The sequence below is a fragment of the Salvelinus sp. IW2-2015 genome, linkage group LG34 (assembly GCF_002910315.2).
Source record: "Salvelinus sp. IW2-2015 linkage group LG34, ASM291031v2, whole genome shotgun sequence".
NCBI lineage: Eukaryota > Metazoa > Chordata > Actinopteri > Salmoniformes > Salmonidae > Salvelinus > Salvelinus sp. IW2-2015.
The window spans coordinates 2,221,873-2,243,017 of NC_036873.1; the positions used below are offsets into that span (position 1 = coordinate 2,221,873).

Below are 21,145 nucleotides of genomic sequence, written 5' to 3' on the forward strand. Positions count from 1 at the left end.
CGCTACCAGGAGACAGGCCAGTACATCAGGAGACGTGGAGGAGGCCGTAGGGGGCAACAACCCAGCAGCAGGACCGCTACCTCCGCCTTTGTGCAAGGAGGAGCACTGCCAGAGCCCTGCAAAATGACCTCCAGCAGGCCACAATGTGCATGTGTCTGCTCAAACGGTCAGAAACAGACTCCATGAGGGCGGTATGAGGCCCGACGTCCACAGGTGGGGTTGTGCTTCCAGCCCAACACCGTGCAGGATGTTTGGCATTTGCCAGAGAACACCAAGATTGGCAAATTCGCCACTGGCGCCCTGTGCTCTTCACAGATGAAAGCAGGTTCACACGCACATGTGACAGACGTGACAGAGTCTGGAGACGCCGTGGAGAATGTTCTGCTGCCTGCAACATCCTCCAGCATGACCGGTTTGGCGGTGGGTTCAGTCATGGTGTGGGGTGGCATTTCTTTGTGGGGCCGCACAGCCCTCCATGTGCTCGCCAGAGTAGCCTGACTGCCATTAGGTACCGAGATGAGATCCTCAGACCCCTTGTGAGACCATATGCTGACACATGCACATTTGTGGCCCGCTGGAGGTCATTTTGCGGGCTCTGGCAGTGCTCCTCCTTGCACAAAGGCGGAGGTAGCGGTCCTGCTGCTGGGTTGTTGCCCTCCTACGGCCTCCTTCACGTCTCCTGATGTACTGGCCTGTCTCCTGGTAGCGCCTCCATGCTCTGGACACTACGCTGACAGACACAGCAAACCTTCTTGCCACAGCTCGCATTGATGTGCCATCCTGGATGAGCTGCACTACCTGAGCCACTTGTGTGGGTTGTAGACTCCGTCTCATGCTACCACTAGAGTGAAAAGCACCGCCAGCATTCAAAAGTGACCAAAACCATCAGCAGGAGCATAGGAACTGAGAAGTGGTCTGTGGTCACCACCTGCAGAACCACTCTTTTATTGGGGGTGTCTTGCTAATTGCCTATAATTTCCACCTTTTTTCTATTCCATTTGCACAACAGCATGTGAAATTTATTGTCAATCAGTGTTGCTTCCTAAGTGGACAGTTTGATTTCACAGAAGTGTGATTGACTTGGAGTTACATTGTGTTGTTTAAGTGTTCCCTTTATTTTTTTGAGCAGTGTATATATGGTGTTATTTTATGGGGACTGAGGTGTAAATACCCAGCAACACTTTCTACTCCACCCACTCCATTCACTGCAATGCAATACACTGTAGGCCTATAGGTGAGATTAGTTTAAGACACAATGTAAACAATTATGGACTAGCATACCTGTAAACCAGGGTTTTCCAGTTTCCCAAACTCGGTCCTGGAGCTCCCATTGGGTGTACATTTTAGATTTTTGCCCTGGCACTACACAGCTGATTCAAATAATAAAAGCTTGATAATGAGTTGGTTATTTGAATCAGCTGTATAGTGTTAGGGTAAAAAACAAAACGTGCACCCAGGGGGGGACAGGACCAAGTTTGGGAAATCCTGCTGTTAACGACCTATATAGTTTAACCTAATGATGATGAGCCATTTGCGCCTTTTACACATGTAAATCAGTGCCCCAAAAAAATGCATATGGCCTGCCTGACAAATAACTTCAATTTACTTTAAATGGAGCCAATCGACACTATACGATACAAATATCAAATCAAATATTGCACTGTATAGGCAGAACAATCTATAGCGTGTCCATAAAACCGGGCTCCAGTCTATTCACTAGAGTCCCTAGAATACAAAACAGCCAATCCTCTCTTCAAGCCTCTTCCTTCAAGTAAACAGATGAGGTCCACCAAGGCCAGATGAGAAAGGCTTGGTAACAGCCAGTGTCGATTTTAGCAGGTAAATCTTGGTGGGGCAATAAAAAAAATGTGGGATGCGTACCAGCAAAGCCACTACACCCCACAAAACTAAACAATTCAATAATTGCACTATAACGGTGACAAACGGTGCCCACAAACTGTTAGGGCCTACATAAAGCTGTCCCAACAGCCGTCCCAACTCCCAACACCTTACCACTGCTACATCTGGCTATCAGCTGAGCCTTGTCTGGCAGCAAAACAGCTAATTCAGCCTCATTTACTGCCTTTAAAAAAAACAAAGCTGAAATTGCTGACTTGCGTAAACAAATGTGGTTTCTACTGACAATTGAGATGTACAAACTATGGCATAAGGGGACGACAAGCGGATAAGAGGCTAATCCATAATATCAATTAAGACATTAATGAGCGAGCTAGGACGGATGTACTCAACTATAACTATTTGAAAAGTTGCATATCACAGGGGCTATTCGATGCTAATGCAGAACCCCACATGATGTTTTTGTGCTGGTCAAGGGCAGTCAGGTCTGGAGAGAACCAAGGGCTATATCTGTTCCTGGTTCTAAATTTCTTGAATGGGGCATGCTTATTTAAGATGGTGAGGAAGGCATTWAAAAAAAATAAMCAGGCATCCTYTACTGACGGGATGAKRTCAATATCCTTCCAGGATACCCGGGCCAGGTCGATTAGAAAGGCCTGCTCGCTGAAGTGTTTCAGGGAGCGTTTGACAGTGATGAGTGGAGGTCGTTTGACCGCTGACCCATTACGGATGCAGGCAATGAGGCAGTGATCGCTGAGATCTTGGTTGAAAACAGCAGAGGTGTATTTGGATGGCAAGTTAGAATGATATCTATGAGGGTGCCCGTGTTTATGGATTTGGGGTTGTACCTGGTGGGTTCATTGATCATTTGTGTGAGATTGAGGGCATCAAGCTTAGATTGTAGGATGGCCGGGGTGTTAAGCATGTTCCAGTTTGGGTCACCTAGCAGCACGAGCTCTGAAGATAGATGGGGGGCAATCAATTCACATATGGTGTCCAGGGCACAGCTGGGGGCAGAGGCTGGTCTATAGCAAGCGGCAACGGTGAGAGACTTGTTTCTGGAAAGGTGGATTTTTAAAAGTAGAAGCTCGAATTGTTTGGATACAGACCTGGATAGTATGACAGAACTCTACAGGCTATCTCTGCAGTAGATTGCAACACCGCCCCCTTTGGCAGTTCTATCTTGTCGGAAAATGTTATAGTTAGGGATGGAAATTTCAGGGTTTTTGGTGGTCTTCCTAAGCCAGGATTCAGACACAGCTAGGACATCCGGGTTGGCAGAGTGTTCTAAAGCAGTGAATAAAACAAACTTAGAGATGAGGCTTTTAATGTTAACATGCATGAAACCAAGGCTTTTACGGTTACAGAAGTCAACAAATGAGAGCACCTGGGGAATAGGAGTGGAGCTAGGCACTGCAGGGCCTGGAATAACCTCTACATCACCAGAGGAACAGAGGAGGAGTAGGATAAGGGTACGGCTAAAGGCTAAAGAACTGGTCGTCTAGACCTGTAGGGAACAGAGAGTAAAAGGAGCAGGTATCTGTGCGAAATAGAATAGATTCCTGGCATAATGTACAGACAAAGGTATGGTAGGATGTGAGTACATTGGAGGTAAACCTAGGCATTGAGTAATGATGAGAGAGATATTGTTTCTAGAGACGTTTAAACCAGGTGATGTCACCGCATATGTGGAAGGTGGAACTAAATGGTTGGTTAAGGCATATTGAGCAGGGCTAGAGGCTCTACAGTGAAATAAGACAATAATCACTAACCAGGACAGTAATAGACAAGGCATATTGATATTAGGGAGAGGCATGCATAGCCGAGTGATCATAGGGGTCCAGTGAGTGGTTGGGCTGGCTGGAGACACGGCGATTCAGACAGCTAGCAGGCCCGGGGATAGCAAGCTAGCAGAAGGGCCTTAGAAGGACATTGCAACAGAGGAAAGTCTGTTTTATTCTCCTCGTGCGGTGACGTCGATAGACCAGTCGTGATGGATTAGTTGGATTCCGAATAGCAGAGGGGTCCATTTACTACACAACATACACTTATTATTACTTTCTTAGCTGCAGTATACATACTGTATCTCCCTGACATATTAGATCATTTATGCAGCAGCATACAATACATTTTTGGACTCACCTTGTTGTGCTGTGCTCACTTGAACAGGAAGGTGGCGTGGCGGTCCTCCGTGGGCAAATTTTGTCATCAAACTTTGTCATCAAAGTCTGCCATTCTCTGTATTTATGGTGCTTTCAACAACTGGGAACTTGAGGGGATAAAAAATCATGATGACGTCAGTGATCTTCAGGTCGTAGCGCTAGAAAGAGGCCAGAGTTCCCGATTTAGAATTCTGAGTTGGATGAAAGTTCTAAACGTATTTTCCCAGTCGTAGCTCGTTTTTCCAAGTTCCCTGTTGTCTTGAATTCACTAAAGTCAGATTTTGCACTTCTGAGTTAAGTTGTTTTGAGCGCGGCACAAATCATGCTTCACTGACAGCATGACCAATGTTGAATGTTTATCATTTTAAACTAGGAAAAAATACCCTTAACCTTAGACTTGGGACCACACAGACACTCCACTGAATAGCAGGCTAATGATTGCTTTGCAATGCTTGCAGTTTGCCACTGATTCCTTCCAAACCACTTATTGTTGAATTTGCGATTTCCAACTTGTTGTGAAATGTTTATGTCCAATGGCTGATGAGCACCGATATGTTATATCTATAATTTCTCTTCATATAACAAGGATTAAAAAGGATTTGCCGGTAGATTATCGACTTGATTCATGATGATGACTGCTAGCTAAGAGTTTGAAAGTATGATGTTGACATGATCAGTCCAACCAAAGCTACTGTAGATATGTGATTTGACATTTTATGTGGCTAATGACCTTGAGCCTTCTTGGATGGGTACTTTAATGTAACTCTATGGCAGCACCCAAAAGGCTTGAATTTTCGAGCTCTACCCTTAGACTTGGCGGTGATGTAGTGTCCCCATGAGTGACAGAACACTGAGCCAATCACGGCGCAACGCTCCGTATTTTTTGCTGGCTTGCCCCACCACAGAAAGCACTGAGCTAGGCTGAAACACCTGCATTTTGGAGTCCCCTAACTCAAGAAAACAAAAAAAGGGAGTTCTCGTTTGTATGCGGGATTTTCTCAATATAGGGGGTGCTGTTTCAACGTTAGCATTTATCGTCTCCAAATTAAACTGCCTCATACTCAATTCTCGTACAATATGCATATTATTATTACTATTGGATAGAAAACAATCTCTAGTTTCTAAAACCGTTTGAATTATGTCTGTGGGTGAACCAGAACTCTTTCTAGAGCGAAACTCATGACAGGACATGCGAAGCTCTGAAAAATAGTCTCTGATCTCGGATCAGTTGAAAACTCTGTGTGTGCCCTATGGCTTGACATGAACTGCACCCGCCTTCCCCTGGATGTCAGTAACCAATGAGAAGTGGAATGGTGTCTCTACGTGTTTGTCAGAGTTTATAAAAGGGAGTGGAGTGAGATGACCCTTCCTTTTGACGCTCGCCAGGACGCAAGGGAGGACATCAGAATCGCATGCTCAAAAGCTCTCGTTATTGATCAAAGATCTATCCGTCTGTGATTTAGTTCGATATAGGTGTTAGAAACATCATAACGAAGTTATTTGAAACCGATTTATATCAGTTCATGCGAGTATATTGCTATTTTTCTGAATTTCCTTAGTATTGCGTTTGACGATTTGGGCATGTGTGTGCCGTGAAGCTATCGTTAGCTGCTAGTTCTGAAGTTGAGGAGGTCGTTTTACAACAAAGCAACGATACTTTTGGACAAAGGACACATTGCCCAAGATACTGATGGAAGCTCGTCCAAAAGTAAGAGTTATTTATGATTTTATTCCGTATTTATGTGGAAAAATTTAAACGCAGTTGTCGGCCATTTTTTGCGGCACTAGTCTGGCTGTAACTCACAATGTATGTCTTGTAACGTTAATTTTAAAAATCTAAATCAGCGGTTGCATTAATAACCAATGCATCTTTCATTAGCTGTCCAACCTGTATTTTTTTAGTCAATCTAATCGATAAATAATCGTAATCATAGGTGCCTTTCCAAGATGGCGCCGGCCCAAATGCATGCCATGTTTTGACAGATTACATTGCATAACCAAGATTTTTGATGCTAAATATGCACATTTTCGAACAAACTCTATATGCATTATGTAATATGATGTTACAGGACTGTCATCTGAAGAATTCTGAGAAGGTTAGTGAAAAAATTAATATATTTTGGTGGCGATAACGTTATCGCCCCCTTTGCCTTGATTTCATGCTGGGGTGATGTTAGCTCATGTGGTATGCTAATATAACGATATATTGTGTTTTCGCTGTAAAACACTTAGAAAATCTGAAATATTGTCTGGATTCACAAGATCTGTGTCTTTCGATTGCTGTAGGCTGTGTATTTTTCTGAAATGTTTTAGGATGAGTAGTTTGGTAATTGACGTCGGTCTCTGTAATTATTCCGGCTGCTTCCAACGCTATTTCAGATTGTAGCTGCAATGTACAACTGTGATTTATACCTGAAAAATGCACATTTTTCTAAAAGAAAATATCCTATACCATAAATATGTTATCAGACTGTCATCTTATGAAGTTGTTTCTTGGTTAGTGGCTATATATATCTTTATTTAGTCGAATTAGTGATAGCTACTGATGCAGGAAAAAAATGGTGGAGCTAACGTGGTTAGCTAATAGATTTACATATTGTGTCTTCCCTGTAAAACATTTTAAAAATCTGAAATGATGGCTGGATTCACAAGATCTGTATCTTTCATCTGGTGTCTTGGACTTGTGATTTAATGATATTTAGATGCTTGTATTTACTTGTGACGCTATGCTAGGCTATGCTAGTCAGCTTTTTTACTGTGGGGGGTGCTCCCGGATCCGGGATGAGTACCAACTAAATTATATATATATTGTTTTCATTGTTTGCAAACTGATATGTGACCGTTATTAATGCCAAAATAACATGCAAAACAGGCTATTAGATCAGTGAACGCATGTTGGTTGAGTCTAAGTCATAGATCTGCACTTTTGTACTGGCACACTGCTGACTGACTAATTCAGGACTATGTCAAAATAACAAAACAATAAATTAACTCATTTAGCTTAGTCTTTGTTTGATACCAGTGTGAAATAAAACACCATTCCATACCAGACTTGCACTATAATTTAGGCGCAGAATTCCTACTAGTGTAAGAAGCTAACTGCTTCAAATAAACAATGGAAACAATGTGACCAGTAGATGGGGTGTTAACTGACTGGCATACCTGTACATTTCCTACATTATCCTATTGATGATGAGCAGGCTGCAGACTTTACATTTAAATCAGCCCAAGGCCAGCCTTATGTGTCAAAACATGCATCAGGTCAAGCATTTTGGCTAGACAACAAATTTATTTAAAAAAAATTTGAGTCAGTACCCTAGTAAGTTGATGCTGCTATAGGTTAGTTTAACCCCAATCATGCCTATAGCCTATCAACGGTTGTCACGGAGGTTAAAGTATCTAGTGAATAGACTGGACCCTGCTTTTATGGACATAGTTTTTATTTTACAGTGCAATTTGTACAGTAAGACTTTTTTTTTTAAACGTTACATTTCAAAATTGCATCCTTGAACAATCGCACCAGTAAATTAACAAGAATCATACCATCAAAATAATGATTTATTTTTCTATATTGTCATTTACATTTCTTACCAGTAGGCTATTATGTTCTTCACATTAATTTACTTAAGCTCCAACCATTTTTTCAATGTGCTCGACCTTATAAGAATCTTTATCTTATTTAAAGAGGTAAATATCTTTAGTTAAGATTTTCCCCCATGTAATTACATTTTTTATGCACTATGCAAAGCTGCAGTTGCTGCCGTGATGCTCAGCAGTCTCGTGTGTAAAATTAAATAAGTACTTCCGGGTCACAGAAATTCGGAAAATTGTCAAATAAAAGTCCCCCATGTAATAGTAGATGTGTAATGACCTTTTATTTTTTCATGATATATGAAACATGATTGTCTAAACATGAATGATTTATATTTTTTCATATTTAAGTGACATTTGCATTAAATGTGGGTTTTAAAATATGTTCCAGGGTCAAATAAATTCCCCCGATACAATATATTGTAAAATACATATTGGCTTATAGAGAGAACTATTCTAGGTGCCGACGTAAAAGTGGGGTTGGGATTACTCAGCAGGGTCTGTAGAATCTATATATACAGTGTTATTTAATGGGGGACTCTGGTCTAAATACTCAGCAACACTTTCTACTCCACCCACTCCATAGCCCCCAATGCAATACACTGTAGGTCTATACATTACATGTTGGCTTATAGAGAAGAAAACGATTCTATGTGCCAATGCAAAAGTGGCGTTGGGCATACTAATGTAATTCATAGGCCTACAGTGTATTGTATTGGGGGCTTTGGAGTGGGTGGAGTAGAAAGGGTTGCTGAGGATTTAGACTAGAGACCTCCATTAAATAGCACCATATATATATACACTGAGTGTACATGACTGAGTGTATATAACATAGACTGACCAGGTGAATCCAGGTGAAAGCTATGATCCCTTGCTGATGTCACTTCTTAAATCCACTTCAATCAGTGTAGATGAAGGGAAGGAGACAGGTTAAAGAAGGACTTTTAAGTATTGAGACAATTGAGACATGGATTGTGTATGTGTGCCATTCAAGACAAAAGTTTTAAGTTCCTTTGAACAGGGTATGGTAGTAGGTTCCAGTTTCCCATGTATATCAAGAATAGCGCACCACCCAAAGGGTGGCCTGTGTTGGAGTCAACATAGGCCAGCATCCCCGTGGAACACTTTCTACACCTTGTACATTCCATGCCCTGACAAATTGGGACTGTTCTGAAAGCAAAGGGGGGTGGGGGTGCAACTCAACATTAGGAAGGTGTTCTTAATGTTTTGTACACATTCTAAAGACCCTACTCTGTGCTGGTGGTCATTTCCAGTGGTGGAAAGAATACAGTAAATTACCTAAAAAAATTGCTGAGACGGTTGGCTTAGATCGAAGGAAGCTAAGGCCAATTTGAATTAATATATGGTCAATATACCACGGATAATTCTTCGTTCATAACTAAGTGGGAAGTGGGAATTTACCAGTTGTGAAGTCGTAAATACCAGTTGTGTAACGGAAGCCTTGTGTAACAGGGATCGGACCAAGACGCAGCGTAGCTCGTGCTCAACATGATTTTAATAAACAAGACGAAACTGTGAACACTTACAAAATAACAAAAGTGGCTTACCGATACAGCCCTATCTGGTGCAGAGAAAACACAGAGACAGGAAACAACCACCCACAAAATCCCAACACAAAACAAGCCACCTATATATGATTCCCAATCAGAGACAACACAAAACATCTGCCTCTGATTGAGAACCATATTAGGCCAAACATAGAAACAGACAAACTAGACACACAACATAGAATGCCCACCCAGCTCACATCCTGACCAACACTAAAACAAGCAAAACACATAAGAACTATGGTCAGGACGTGACAAGTTGGATGCATTCACGTGCTTTGAACTTGTTGAAAAAGGCAGATTGGCTAATGCCAAGCATGCGTAAACTATAAACTAAAAGTACAGCTATCATGCTTGTAAACTAATTTTTGTGTTGAAAACCCATATTAATAGATTGCTTTTTATAAATAATGTTTTGTTGTTGCATTTACCAGCCCAGAATGCTATTATCGAGGTAATTTCCTTAGTAGGTAATGTCAGAGGTCAGCATGTGGGAGAAGTGGGAGCTCAGTTACTAGTAATTCCAGTAGTTAGCAGTTCAAGTGGATTTTTCCCAGTCGTATGTGGTAAATTCCCTATTGGTTACAAACGCAACATAAAAGCTGTTCTTATGCATGACACAATGTGGAGTGCCTGGATACAGTCCTTAGCCGTGGTATATTGGCCATATACCACAAACCTCCAAGGTGCATTATTGCTATTATAAACTGGTTACCAACGTAATTAGAGCAGTAAAAATAAATGCTTTGTCATAACCGTGGTATATGGTCTGATATACCACGGCTGTCAGTCAATCAGCATTCAGGGCTCGAACCATCCAGTTTATATATATAACAAACCACCCAGTTTATATATATAACAAACAGGTAAGTAAAAAGTCAAAATACACTATATATACACAAAAGTATGTGGACATCCCTTCAAATTATCATCTATTTCAGCCACACCCGTTGCTGACAGGTGTATAAAATCGAGCACACAGCCATAGACAAACATTGGCCGTAGAATGGCCTTACTGAAGAGCTCAGTGACCTTCAACGTGGCACCGTCATAGGATGCCACCTTTCCAACAAGTCAGTTTGTCAACTCTAAGTGCAGTTATTGTGAGGTGGAGATGTCTATGAGCAACACCGACTCAGCCGCGAAGTGGTAGGCCACACAAGCTCACAGAACGGGACCATCGAGTGCTGAAGTGCGTAAAAATTGTCTGTCCACAGTTGCAACACTCCCTACCGAGTTCCAAACTGCCTCTGGAAGCAACGTCAGCACAAGAACGGTTTCTCCGCTTCTTCATGAAATGGGTTTCCATGACCGAGCAGCCGCACAGAAGCCTAAGACTACCATGCACAATGCCAAGCTGGAATGGTATAAGGCTCGCCGCCATTGAAACTCGTTCCTTGGCGTGATGAATCACGCTTCAACATCTGGCAGTCCGACGGATGAATCTGGGTTTGGCGGATGCCAGGAGAACGCTACCTGCCCCAATGCATAGTGCCAACTGTAAAGTTTGGTGGAGGAGGAATCATTTTCTAGGGCTTTTTTTCATGGTTTGGGCTAGGCCTCTTAGTTTCAGTGAAGGGAAATCTTAACGCTACAGCATACAATGACATTCAAGACGATTTTGTGCTTCCAACTTTGTGGCAACAGTTTGGGGAAGGCCCTTTCCTGTTTAAGCATGTCAATGCCCCTGTGTACAAACACAGTTTGTTGAGATCGGTGTGGAAGAACTTGACTGGCCTGCACAGAGCCCTGATTTCAACGTCATCAAACACCTTTGGGATGAATTGGAATGCCGACTGCGAGCCGGCCCCAATCACCCAACATCAGTGCTCGACCTCATGAATGCTCCTGTCTGAATGGAAGCAAGTCCCTGCAGCAATGTTCAAATGTCTAGCGGAAAAGCCTTCCCAGAAGAGTGGAGACTGTTATAGCAGCAAAGGGGGGACCAAATCCATATTAATGCCCATGATTTTGGAATGAGATGTTGGACGAGCAGGTATCCACATACTTTTGGTCATGTAGTGTATCAAAAGGACAACATGGTTCCTAATTTATTAACAGATTTGATCACATTGTTTTAGTACATAAAGGAACAGGTACAACCTGATTATGCCCAATAATGTTAGGGGGTGTTATAAATATATTATAAAAAAGAGGGTATAGAACATAGGAAAAAACAAATTCAGAGGGGAGATATAGTTACATTTCAATAAAATGACCGTGTTTTGGCTATGCCAGCACACCAAACAACACATCTGTATAATCTGAGAATGTTAGCATACCCAGATGCTCAACTGAGGGGCTTAGTAATAAAACAAAAAAAACTCTTACTCCAAGACACACCACATGATAATTATAATTCAGTATGTCAGGTAAAAAATGGTTCCCAGATAACCCCATGTGTACATCTCAAGCCACACTGCTACGATTTCTTCCCATTGTGGACACTCCTATGTCTGGTAAGGTTAGTCAGGAAGGAGAAGCTCTTGTAACATAGTTTGCACTTGAAGGGCCTGTCCTTGGTGTGAACGGTCTGGTGTCTCTTCACATAGTTTGCCTCAGCAAAGCGCGTCCCACAATTAGGGCAGGCGTACGGCTTGTCGGCTTCCGTCCTAATACTCGGCCTCCCACGTTGTGACCCAATGACACCAGAGGAGGTAGAAGCAGGAGCCACCACCCTCAGGTGGTTACTCTTTAAGCTCCCTCCTTGACCTCTAGCCATTGTTTGGGTGTTGTTGGGATTGTGTGCTGTGTGCTGTGTTATAGGYTAGGTACCTCTCGTGGTGAACGCCCATCCTGACCATGTCTGTATTCGTGGGGTAACCATGAGGTAACTGAGGAAGGCTAGACCCAGACCTTTTATGAACCCAGTCACCAGGCATTAGACGAGACCCTGAAGGAGAAGACAGSCTTCCTGATAGACTACCACCCGGGGTGTCGCCCACTACTCTCTGTTAAGGCTGAAGCCCAGGGTGACCTGCTCTGTTCATCATGGATACTGTGGTGTTTGTATCATAGGAACAGGAGGGTCTATCTCTATCAGCCCCAGGCCCTGCTCCATCCCTGCACTGAGACTGTGAAGAGAAGGGTCTGGGCTGCAGACTGGAGCCTCTGTCTCTCTGATGACCACCAGGACTGAGGTTGTTCAGTCCACCTGTCCACTGGTTGTGTTCTGTGTGGTGGTGGAGTCTCTGTCCCGGATCCGACTCGGGAAGGAAGAGCGACGGCTCTGATCCAGGGTCCTGATCCGGGGCCAGGGTTTGTGACAAGCCGATTTAGAGGTCCAGTCTCTCCCGCCAGCAACACCGGATATCAGCAGGTCCTCATGGCCTGCAGACTGTAATAACAAATTGAACAGAAAAGTATAAAGGTTTATATWAGAAACTCTTTGCTGTACACACAGAAACATGACATTAAAAAATGATAACCAGTCAAGCCCATCTCTGACACTGATTCAAGTACCTAACAATATAGAGCGATTGGAGAGTATTATAAAAACATTTCCATATATGTGATGATTCCAGAATTAAATACATTTTGGTTCGACTGAGATAAGGGAAGTCCACGCAATGATACAAAAAAAACAAGGGGGTCAGCAGAGTAMATTTTGTATTTAATTTCAATAAAATGGTCAAACACTCACATAACGTGAAGTACAGTATGTTTATTGCACAAAATGATACGTGACAAGTACAATAACTTTTCTCACTATGGTAACACCCTTTCTGTAAATCTGGTACCCTCGCTTTGATAAAATGTATTTTAGAATACTTTGGAAAAGATTCAACATTACACACATCTTCATGTGAAGTAAACATGAATTAAGGCACTATCATTTCCTCATTATAAAACACCAGCATCACCCTACAAGACATAGTTGTCACTTTTCATCAGTGAAGCATTTTTACAGACACCATCAGCATATCATCATACTCATTCTTTCCTCAGTTCACCTCATCCACTTCCCTACTACATCCTAAACCAGCAGAATGAATTACAAACTAACTAGTACTACATTACATGTCACTATATATGTGCATTTTCTGCTGGTGCATCCTGAGGTAGCTCCTCTCTGAGAACCTCTTCTCGCAGTGGTTACAGGTGCTCTCCAGTGTGGACCTTCAGGTGCATCTTCAGCTGGTCCTGGCGGGAGAACCTCTTCTCACACTGGGGGCAGCTGTAGGGTTTCTCCCCTGTGTGGACCCTCTTGTGCCTCTTCAGGTGGTGCTGGTGGGAGAACCTTTTCTCACACAGGTGGCAGCCAAAAGGTTTCTCCCCTGTGTGCATCCTCTGGTGGATCTCCATCTGTTTGGGGAAATTGAAGGCTTTCCCACAGAATGAACACGGGAAGCGCTTCTCTTTGCCACCGGATCTACTGATAGCGTTACTACTACTGTCATTTGTCAATAGGCTTGTGTAGCCATTTAGTATTGAGGCACTGGCATTGTCTGAGGTCTGGTTTAACATCAGGAGAGTGTGAGGAGGACGAATGCCAGGGAATGTCTGTGTTGTCGCAGGGTCCATGTTCCAGTTGATAGATCCTATAGAAGGCAGGCTGAAGGCAGCATCTGTTAGGGGGTTAACCTGAGGCGCCATCAGTCTCTCTGAATCACAACTATAGGAGCAGGACGGAGCATCGCTAAACGAGTCTGTGGCTGTTCTCTCCCGCCTCATACCAACACCACCCCGTCCATGCAGACCTAATCTACGCCTCGCCCTGGTCTCAGCCAGTCTGTTGTCGTGGAGACTAAGTTCAGTTGTTGTTTTGTGTTCCACTGTCTGTTTCTGGTTGTGGCTAAGAGTGTTGTTCCCCAGCCCAGAGTTGAGGACGCTGTCCCATCCACTGACCTCCACTATRTCGCCGCTGGTCCTGTCTTGCTCAGTAATGTTGTCGTCCCCGGGGCCCTTGGCTGCACCCGTCTGGGTCTGGGAATGCAAGATGGCCGCCCAGTCTCTGTTAGCCTCCAGCCAACCACCTGCAGGAAGAGGTTACAAAATCGACTTTACAAACATGGCAGAGAAAACTATTTTGGGGGGGTCAATTACCTGGTCAAGTTCATACATTATAATATRTGTTTTTGTATGTAAACATAAACTGTTTTGATTTCATTTTATGAACGTAGAAATAATAATAGCCAGGCGCATCACTATTCCCATTGAAGATCTATTACTGTATGTAGGCTGTATGTATTTCTCTCTTACCTTGCTCCCCCATCTTTAATCCACTCAGCCGATCAATGCTCTCTGATCCGTCTTCTATTGTCTCCTCTTTGACCAGCAGCAGATCAGGCTTCCCATCCTCCATGTCTACTGACTGTAAGAGATACAGAGTGAGAGGATATTGGATCAAGAAATCTGATATGAGCACCCTGCTATGGAGCATCTTCTGATTGGGCAATGAGGGATTGCTATGAGTACTATGCAAACATGTTAGTAGATTTTATACWATGCAAAAATGCCGATCTAATATCTTTCCATATAATCTTATTCATTATGATTTAAAARGCTAAACTGATCCTAGATCAGCACTCCTACTCTGAGARGCTTTGAGGATACAGACCCTGACCTAATACCATACAGACAGTAGTTTACWGTGGGCTCACCTCAGTGAGACTGTGTGTGGTCCTGTGCTGSCCAGCTGGTTCCTCTGTGGGTTCAGGAGGAGGTGYAGTCTGGTTGTCCTCCATGACCATGGTCCCCTCAGGGTTCCCCAGACCCTCCTCACAACCCTCCTCCTTCACCAGCAGCACCTCTGGACCCTCCTACTCATGGAAGAGACAGGTGATACAGATTACACAGACATACACTCCCYCAGGTACGTATACACACAGATAATAAACACACTTTCAACATCGTGTTTACCCATCATCACTACGTTTGAGTCCTATACTGTAGTTACAGAATGACTTAATTGTTGTTAAACCCATCATGGTGGACATAAATACACTACCGTTCAAAAGTTTGGGGTCACTTAGAAATGTCCTTGTTTTTGAAAATAAAGCAMATTTTTTGTCCATTAAAATAACCACAAATTTATCAGAAATACAGTGTAGACATTAATGTAGTAAATTACTATTGCAGCTGGAAACGGCAGATTTTTTATGGAATATCTACATAGGCGTACAGAGGCCCATTTTCAGCAACCATCACTCCTGTGTTCCAATGGCAAGTTGTGTTAGCTAATYCAAGTTTATCATTTTAAAAGAGTAATTGACCATTAGAAAACCCTTTTGCAATTGTTAGCMCAACTGAAAACTGTTTTRMTGATTAAAGAAGCAATAAAACTGGCCKTCTTTAGACTAGTTGAGTATCTGGARCATCAGCATTTGTGGGTTYGATTACAGGCTCAAAATGGCCAGAAACAAAGTACCTTCWTTGAAACTCGTCAGTCTATTCTTGTTCTGAGAAATGAAGGCTATTCCATGCGAATAATTGCCAAAAAACTAAAGATCTCATACAGCGCTGTGTACTACTCCCTTCACAGAACAGCGCAAACAGTCTCTAACCAGAATAGAAAGAGAAGTGGGAGGCCCCGGTAAACAACCGAGCAAGAGGACAAGTACATTAGTGTATAGTTTTAGAAACAGACGCCTCACAAGTCCTCAACTGGCAGCTTCATTAAATAGTACCCGCAAAACACCAGTCTCAATGTCAACAGTGAAGAGGCGACTTCGGGATGCTGGCCTTCTAGGCAGAGTTCCTCTGTCCAGTGACTGTGTTCTTTTGCCCATCTTAAATATTTTATTTTTATTGGCCAGTCTGAGATATGGCTTTTTCTTTGCAACTCTGCCTAGAAGGCCAGCATCCCGGAGTCGCCTCTTCACTGTTGACGTTGAGCTGTCGGGTGTATGMAAAATAGGGTGAGATCAGATGTGATGTATACTGAAGAGAGTCTCAATGAAACTTTTAGAATGAAAAGTCCCATGTTGTGTTTATTAACCATCCATATGAAAATCACAAATACACGTCTCAACCAAAAATCTGCATGAACTTGATAAACTGCATACATTTTCTCATTAAAAGTGTATTGGGGAAAAAAATTAAGCAAAAAAAATTCTGTAGTTGAATGGAAGTAATGAAACAGGCATTGTGAACATCTTATAGGCTACACAGTACAAACACAATGTGTAACAGACGTTTTATGCTTATAAACTGAACAAATAAATAAAAAWCGCACCATGCAACTATTTCACYGAGTTACAGTTCACATAAGGAAATCAGCCTATTGAAATAAATGCATTACGCCYTAATCTATGGATTTCAAATGAATGGGGTGCCAGGGRAGCCAGGCCCAGACAGTCAGAATGAGTTTTTCCCAACAAAAGGGCTTTATTACAGACAGAAATACTCAGTTTCATCAGCTTTCCGGATGGCTGGTCTCAGACGATCCCGCAGATTAATTAGCCAGATGTGGAGGTCCTGGGCTGGCATGGTAATACATGGTCTGTGGTTGTGAGGCCAGTTGTACTGTCAAATTCTCTAAAATGACGTTCGAGACAGCTTATGGTAGAGAAATTAACATTTGATTCTCTAGCAACAGTTCTGGTGGACATTCCTGCAGTCAGCATGGCAAATGCACGCTCCCTCAACTTGAGACATCTGTGGCATTGTGTTGTGTGACAAAACTGCACATTTTAGAGTGGCCTTTTATTGTCCCCAGCACAMGGTGCACATTTGTAATGMTCATGCCGTTTAAATCAGCTTCTTGATTTTATTTATTTAACTAGGCAAGTCAGTTAAGAACAAATTCTTATTTACAGTAGTGACCGCTTGCCATACCTGCCAAGTGGATGGATTATCTTGGCAAAGGAGGAATGTTCACTAACTAAATCTGAGAGAAATAAGATTTTTGTGCGTATGGAACTTTTCTGGGATCTTTTATTTCAGCTCATGAAACATGGGACCAACACTTTACATGTTGCGTTTATATTTTTGTTCAGTATATATGCCTTATATCACACAATGTCTGGATGCAATATTCTACCCAGGAATATTCTAAAGTCAAATCTGTTACTCTCGTTATTCCAAATGCATCTGTGGATCTTTTATGCTGACAACACTGAMAATTCATATGTCTTTACTGCAGGGCTTGATCTAAACGTCAATTGCTATTGAGTGGAACGATTACTTTCTATGTTATAGTGGAATGTTTTTTCTGCTGGTGTATCCTGAGGTAGCTCCTCTCTGAGAACCTCTTCCCGCAGTGAGTACAGGCAAACAGCCTCTCTCCCGTGTGGACCTTCAGGTGCATCTTCAGCTGGTGTTGGCGGGAGAACCTCTTCTCACACTGGGGGCAGCTGAAAGGTTTCTCCCCTGTGTGGACCCTCTGGTGCCTCTTCAGGTTGCCAGCCTGGGCAAAGCACATATGACATTGGGTACAGCTGAAGGGTTTCACCCCTGTGTGGACCCTCTGGTGGACCTCAACCTTCTGGGGGCAGCTGAAACCTTTGTTACAGAACATGCAGGGGAACCGTTTCGCTTTACTATTGCCTGATGTGTCTCCCCCTCCCTGAGCCTGGGCTCTAGCCTTCTCGTTTGAATTCAATACCTGATCAAAAAGTACACGGCCATGTGAATCAGAAGATGCCGTCGACGTTGACACTGGGTCGCGATCCCAGAACCTGTGTACAGGGGAGTGGGTCACAATATTTGTATTTGTCTCTAAGCTTCCCCTGTAATCTAAGAAACCTCTGCCCTGTGAGTGTCCATCTCCTTGGTGACTATCTGCATTCCATGTGGGAGGAGCGTCGCCCTCCACTTTCACAATCMCCTCATCTACCACTATAACCTCYCCTTTCTTATCTAGGCACCCTTCAGAGTATACACTACTACTGTACTGGTTCCAGTCCCCTTTAGACAGATCAGTCTGTGTCTCTAAACCAAAGGGCATGTTGCCAGGGTCCATCACTGTAGCGTAAGAACAAGACAGATCATCAACACCGGTGTCTAACGTGTCACCATCACCACGGGAATGAACCGTCCTCTGGCCAGGAGCAGGAGGACAGACCAGTCTCTCTGGGTCTGATCTGTGGTCAGATCCTGTGTGTAAGAGCCTGTGTGTTACAGTTAAAGTCTCTGTGTCGGTCTCTGACTTGAGGACGGCGTTCGGCGCTCCACTGACCTCCGTGATGCTGCGTCGAGTCTTGGCCTGGGGCGCGGGGGCAGTTGCGGTGTCTTCCGTGGCTATAGGGGGCGCTCCAGTCGATCCAGTCTGGATGTCTCTGCTGTGCCGTGGGTCCTCCTCTCCTTCAGACGTCTCCTGCTTCACCCCAGGACCTGCAGCCTCTGCATCTGCAGACTGACACAAAAAGAGGAGATTGTTGAATTGTATAACAGGGAAGTAGGRCTGTTGCGGTGAGCGTATTACCGCCACACCGGTGGTAACGAGACACAAAGGCAGTCAAATAGGCTTCTCCAAGCTCCGATGCTGCTGATGGTCATTAGTAGAATACCAAACTTGCTAACTGCCTGGTACTCAGCACTCTATTGTCCGTCTAATCACTCTGACATTAATGCAAATGAAATTGGAAATCTAATCAAACACTTCATGAGAGCCCATGAGCTCATGTTGCGCAACAATTCTATAGGCTATGCAATTGCGYGAAAAAAAAGAGCGATGGCCTCTATTAAAAAGAGGAGGATCCCATCAGCTTTCGATTGGCTAGGYCTACTATATTTACTTCAAGTTTCCTAATATTAAGCACATTGCTTATCTTTACAACAGGAGTATAATCTACCTGGCTGGCATGAAAATTAATCATGGGAAAAGCGTCCTCCAGTCGCTATTTAAGTGCATAGATGACATGTATTTTTTCAGCTGCCCCTGTTGAGACAGGTGCATGATAATGGTCCATTATAAATCAAAACACATTTCACACATACAGTGCCTTTGGAAAGTATTCAGACCCTTTGACTTTTTMCACATTTTGTTAGGTTACAGCCTTATTCTAAAATTGATTAAACATGATTCCCTCATCAACCTACACACAATAGACCYWTAATGACAAAGCAAAAATAGATTTTTAGAAATKAATGCTAATTTACAAAAAATAAAAAGACGGAAATATCASATCATGTCTTTTTAAACTATTTTTTATTTATTTTTCACCCTTTTTTTGTGGTATCCAATTGGTAATAGTTACAGTCTTGTCTCATCGCTGCAACTTCCGTACGGACTCGGGAGAGGCGAAGGTCGAGAGCCATGCGTCCTCCGAAACACAACCCAACCAAGCCGCACTGCTTCTTGACACAATGCCCATCCAACCCAGAAGCCAGCTGCACCAATGTGTCGGAGAAAAACACCGTACACCTGGCGACCGTGTCAGCGTGCACTGCGCCCGGCCYGCCCCAGAGGAGTCGTTAGTGCGCGATGAGACAAGGATATCCCTGCCGGCCAAACCCTCCCTAACCCGGACAACGCTAGGCCAATTGTGCGCCGCCCCATRGGTCTCCCGGTCACGGCCGGCTGCGACAGAGCCTGGACTCGAACCCAGAATCTCTAGTGGCAGAGCTAGCCCTAGGCTGCAGCATCCCCTTTGTGTGGCCATAAAATTAAACTCATTAATCTGCTTTACAAGGGGTGTAGAGCCTAACTGGCATACATAAGCAGCGTGTGAGTTTCAAGTTTGGGGAAGATCRTTTTCACCATAAAAATGCACCTTTATAATAAAAGCATTATCGCATTTGCGTTCACTTTTGATAATGGTGTTTTCCCGCTAATGGAACATTYGTGCTTATAGCCTGCTGCAGTGTGCGCATTGCTGCGCTTATCATGTGAAGAAATAGCCTAATAGTTTATCAACATTTAAAGCTGTTGCGTCAGCCACATTGTATAAAAAAGTTTTTTTGATGCTAGTGGTTGTATTAATTTGGAATCTATCGCATCCCACAACTGCCCCAGAATATGTTTGGAATATTTACTTCTCGCACAGAATGGATTGTTTAAAAATGGTGCATTATGGCCACACAAAGGGGATGCTGCCGTGAAATTCGAGGCATTATCAAGTGCTTGTCAAACTGTGAATGAGAGACTGATAAAGTGTGTACTGCGCAAAAAACTAAGCAGAGCTCRTGCCTTTAAGCGACTTTAAAAATAAATCATTAGCGTCGCATCATGCAGCCTTACAATGTATTACAAATCAAAACATATAGCCCAATGTTTGTAGAACAACTAAAGTTATATTAATAACTTATTTATTTGTTAACCACTCAGCACAGAATAGCCGCATGTGCGCACTCCCTCAAATCGTTTGGAGAAAATATTCTTTCTATTTTAGTCAGCTTTGTTCAATTGTATTGTTCATACTATAAAATGATGCCACGGAATTCTAAGCAAATCTTGTCTGCTAAATGAACTAGTGTAGCCCACAGCCATTTGGCATAGCCAGATCAGGACACCTCAGAGTATGCTATTCTGTTCTTCTAAAATAGACTACATTTCCTTCATATCATGCTTCTTTAGACCTGTCTAAAATAAATAGATTTATTGTGAAGGTGTAGGCTATATTACATRGATTTATTAKACTTTTTAAAATGTAGATGTTCCAAAGGTCTGCATCAGTGGCTTGTAGGCTTTGTGTGGAAGCCAGAAGATGCTGAACGTGTTTATGTTCATTAACGTCAATTACCGGAGGCCGACAGTTATTTGCTTGACAATCACTGGCTGATGAAATTYCGTGACCGCCACAGGCCCACTCACAAGCTCCCCTGTGGCAGATAAATAAGGATGTACTTGTAAGCAAATTAATAGCTATGAGCAATGGAGCAGCTGCACCCCCACTTTCAAAATAGGGGTGCAAACTGATGTTTTTGCGCACCCACTTTAATATCAGAAAATGTATWTGTTGTTTTMAAATGATTAGTAATGTTTTGAGCTAGTCTGTATTAAAATAGATATACTATATATACAAAAGTATGTGGACACGCCTTCAAATTAGTGGATTCATACAGTTCATCCACACCCGTAGC

General features: G+C 43.0%; 1 protein-coding gene across 1 annotated transcript in view; it reads right to left on the bottom strand.

Moving 5' to 3' along the window:
• Positions 1 to 21,145, bottom strand: part of LOC111958308 (uncharacterized) — a 148,861-nt gene that overhangs the window by 13,107 nt on the left and 114,609 nt on the right. Inside the window, 5 exon segments of the mRNA XM_070437149.1 lie at positions 12,333 to 12,420; positions 13,278 to 14,154; positions 14,381 to 14,492; positions 14,782 to 14,940; positions 17,313 to 18,476. Of these exon segments, the coding sequence (XP_070293250.1) occupies positions 12,333 to 12,420; positions 13,278 to 14,154; positions 14,381 to 14,492; positions 14,782 to 14,940; positions 17,313 to 18,476 (2,400 nt within the window).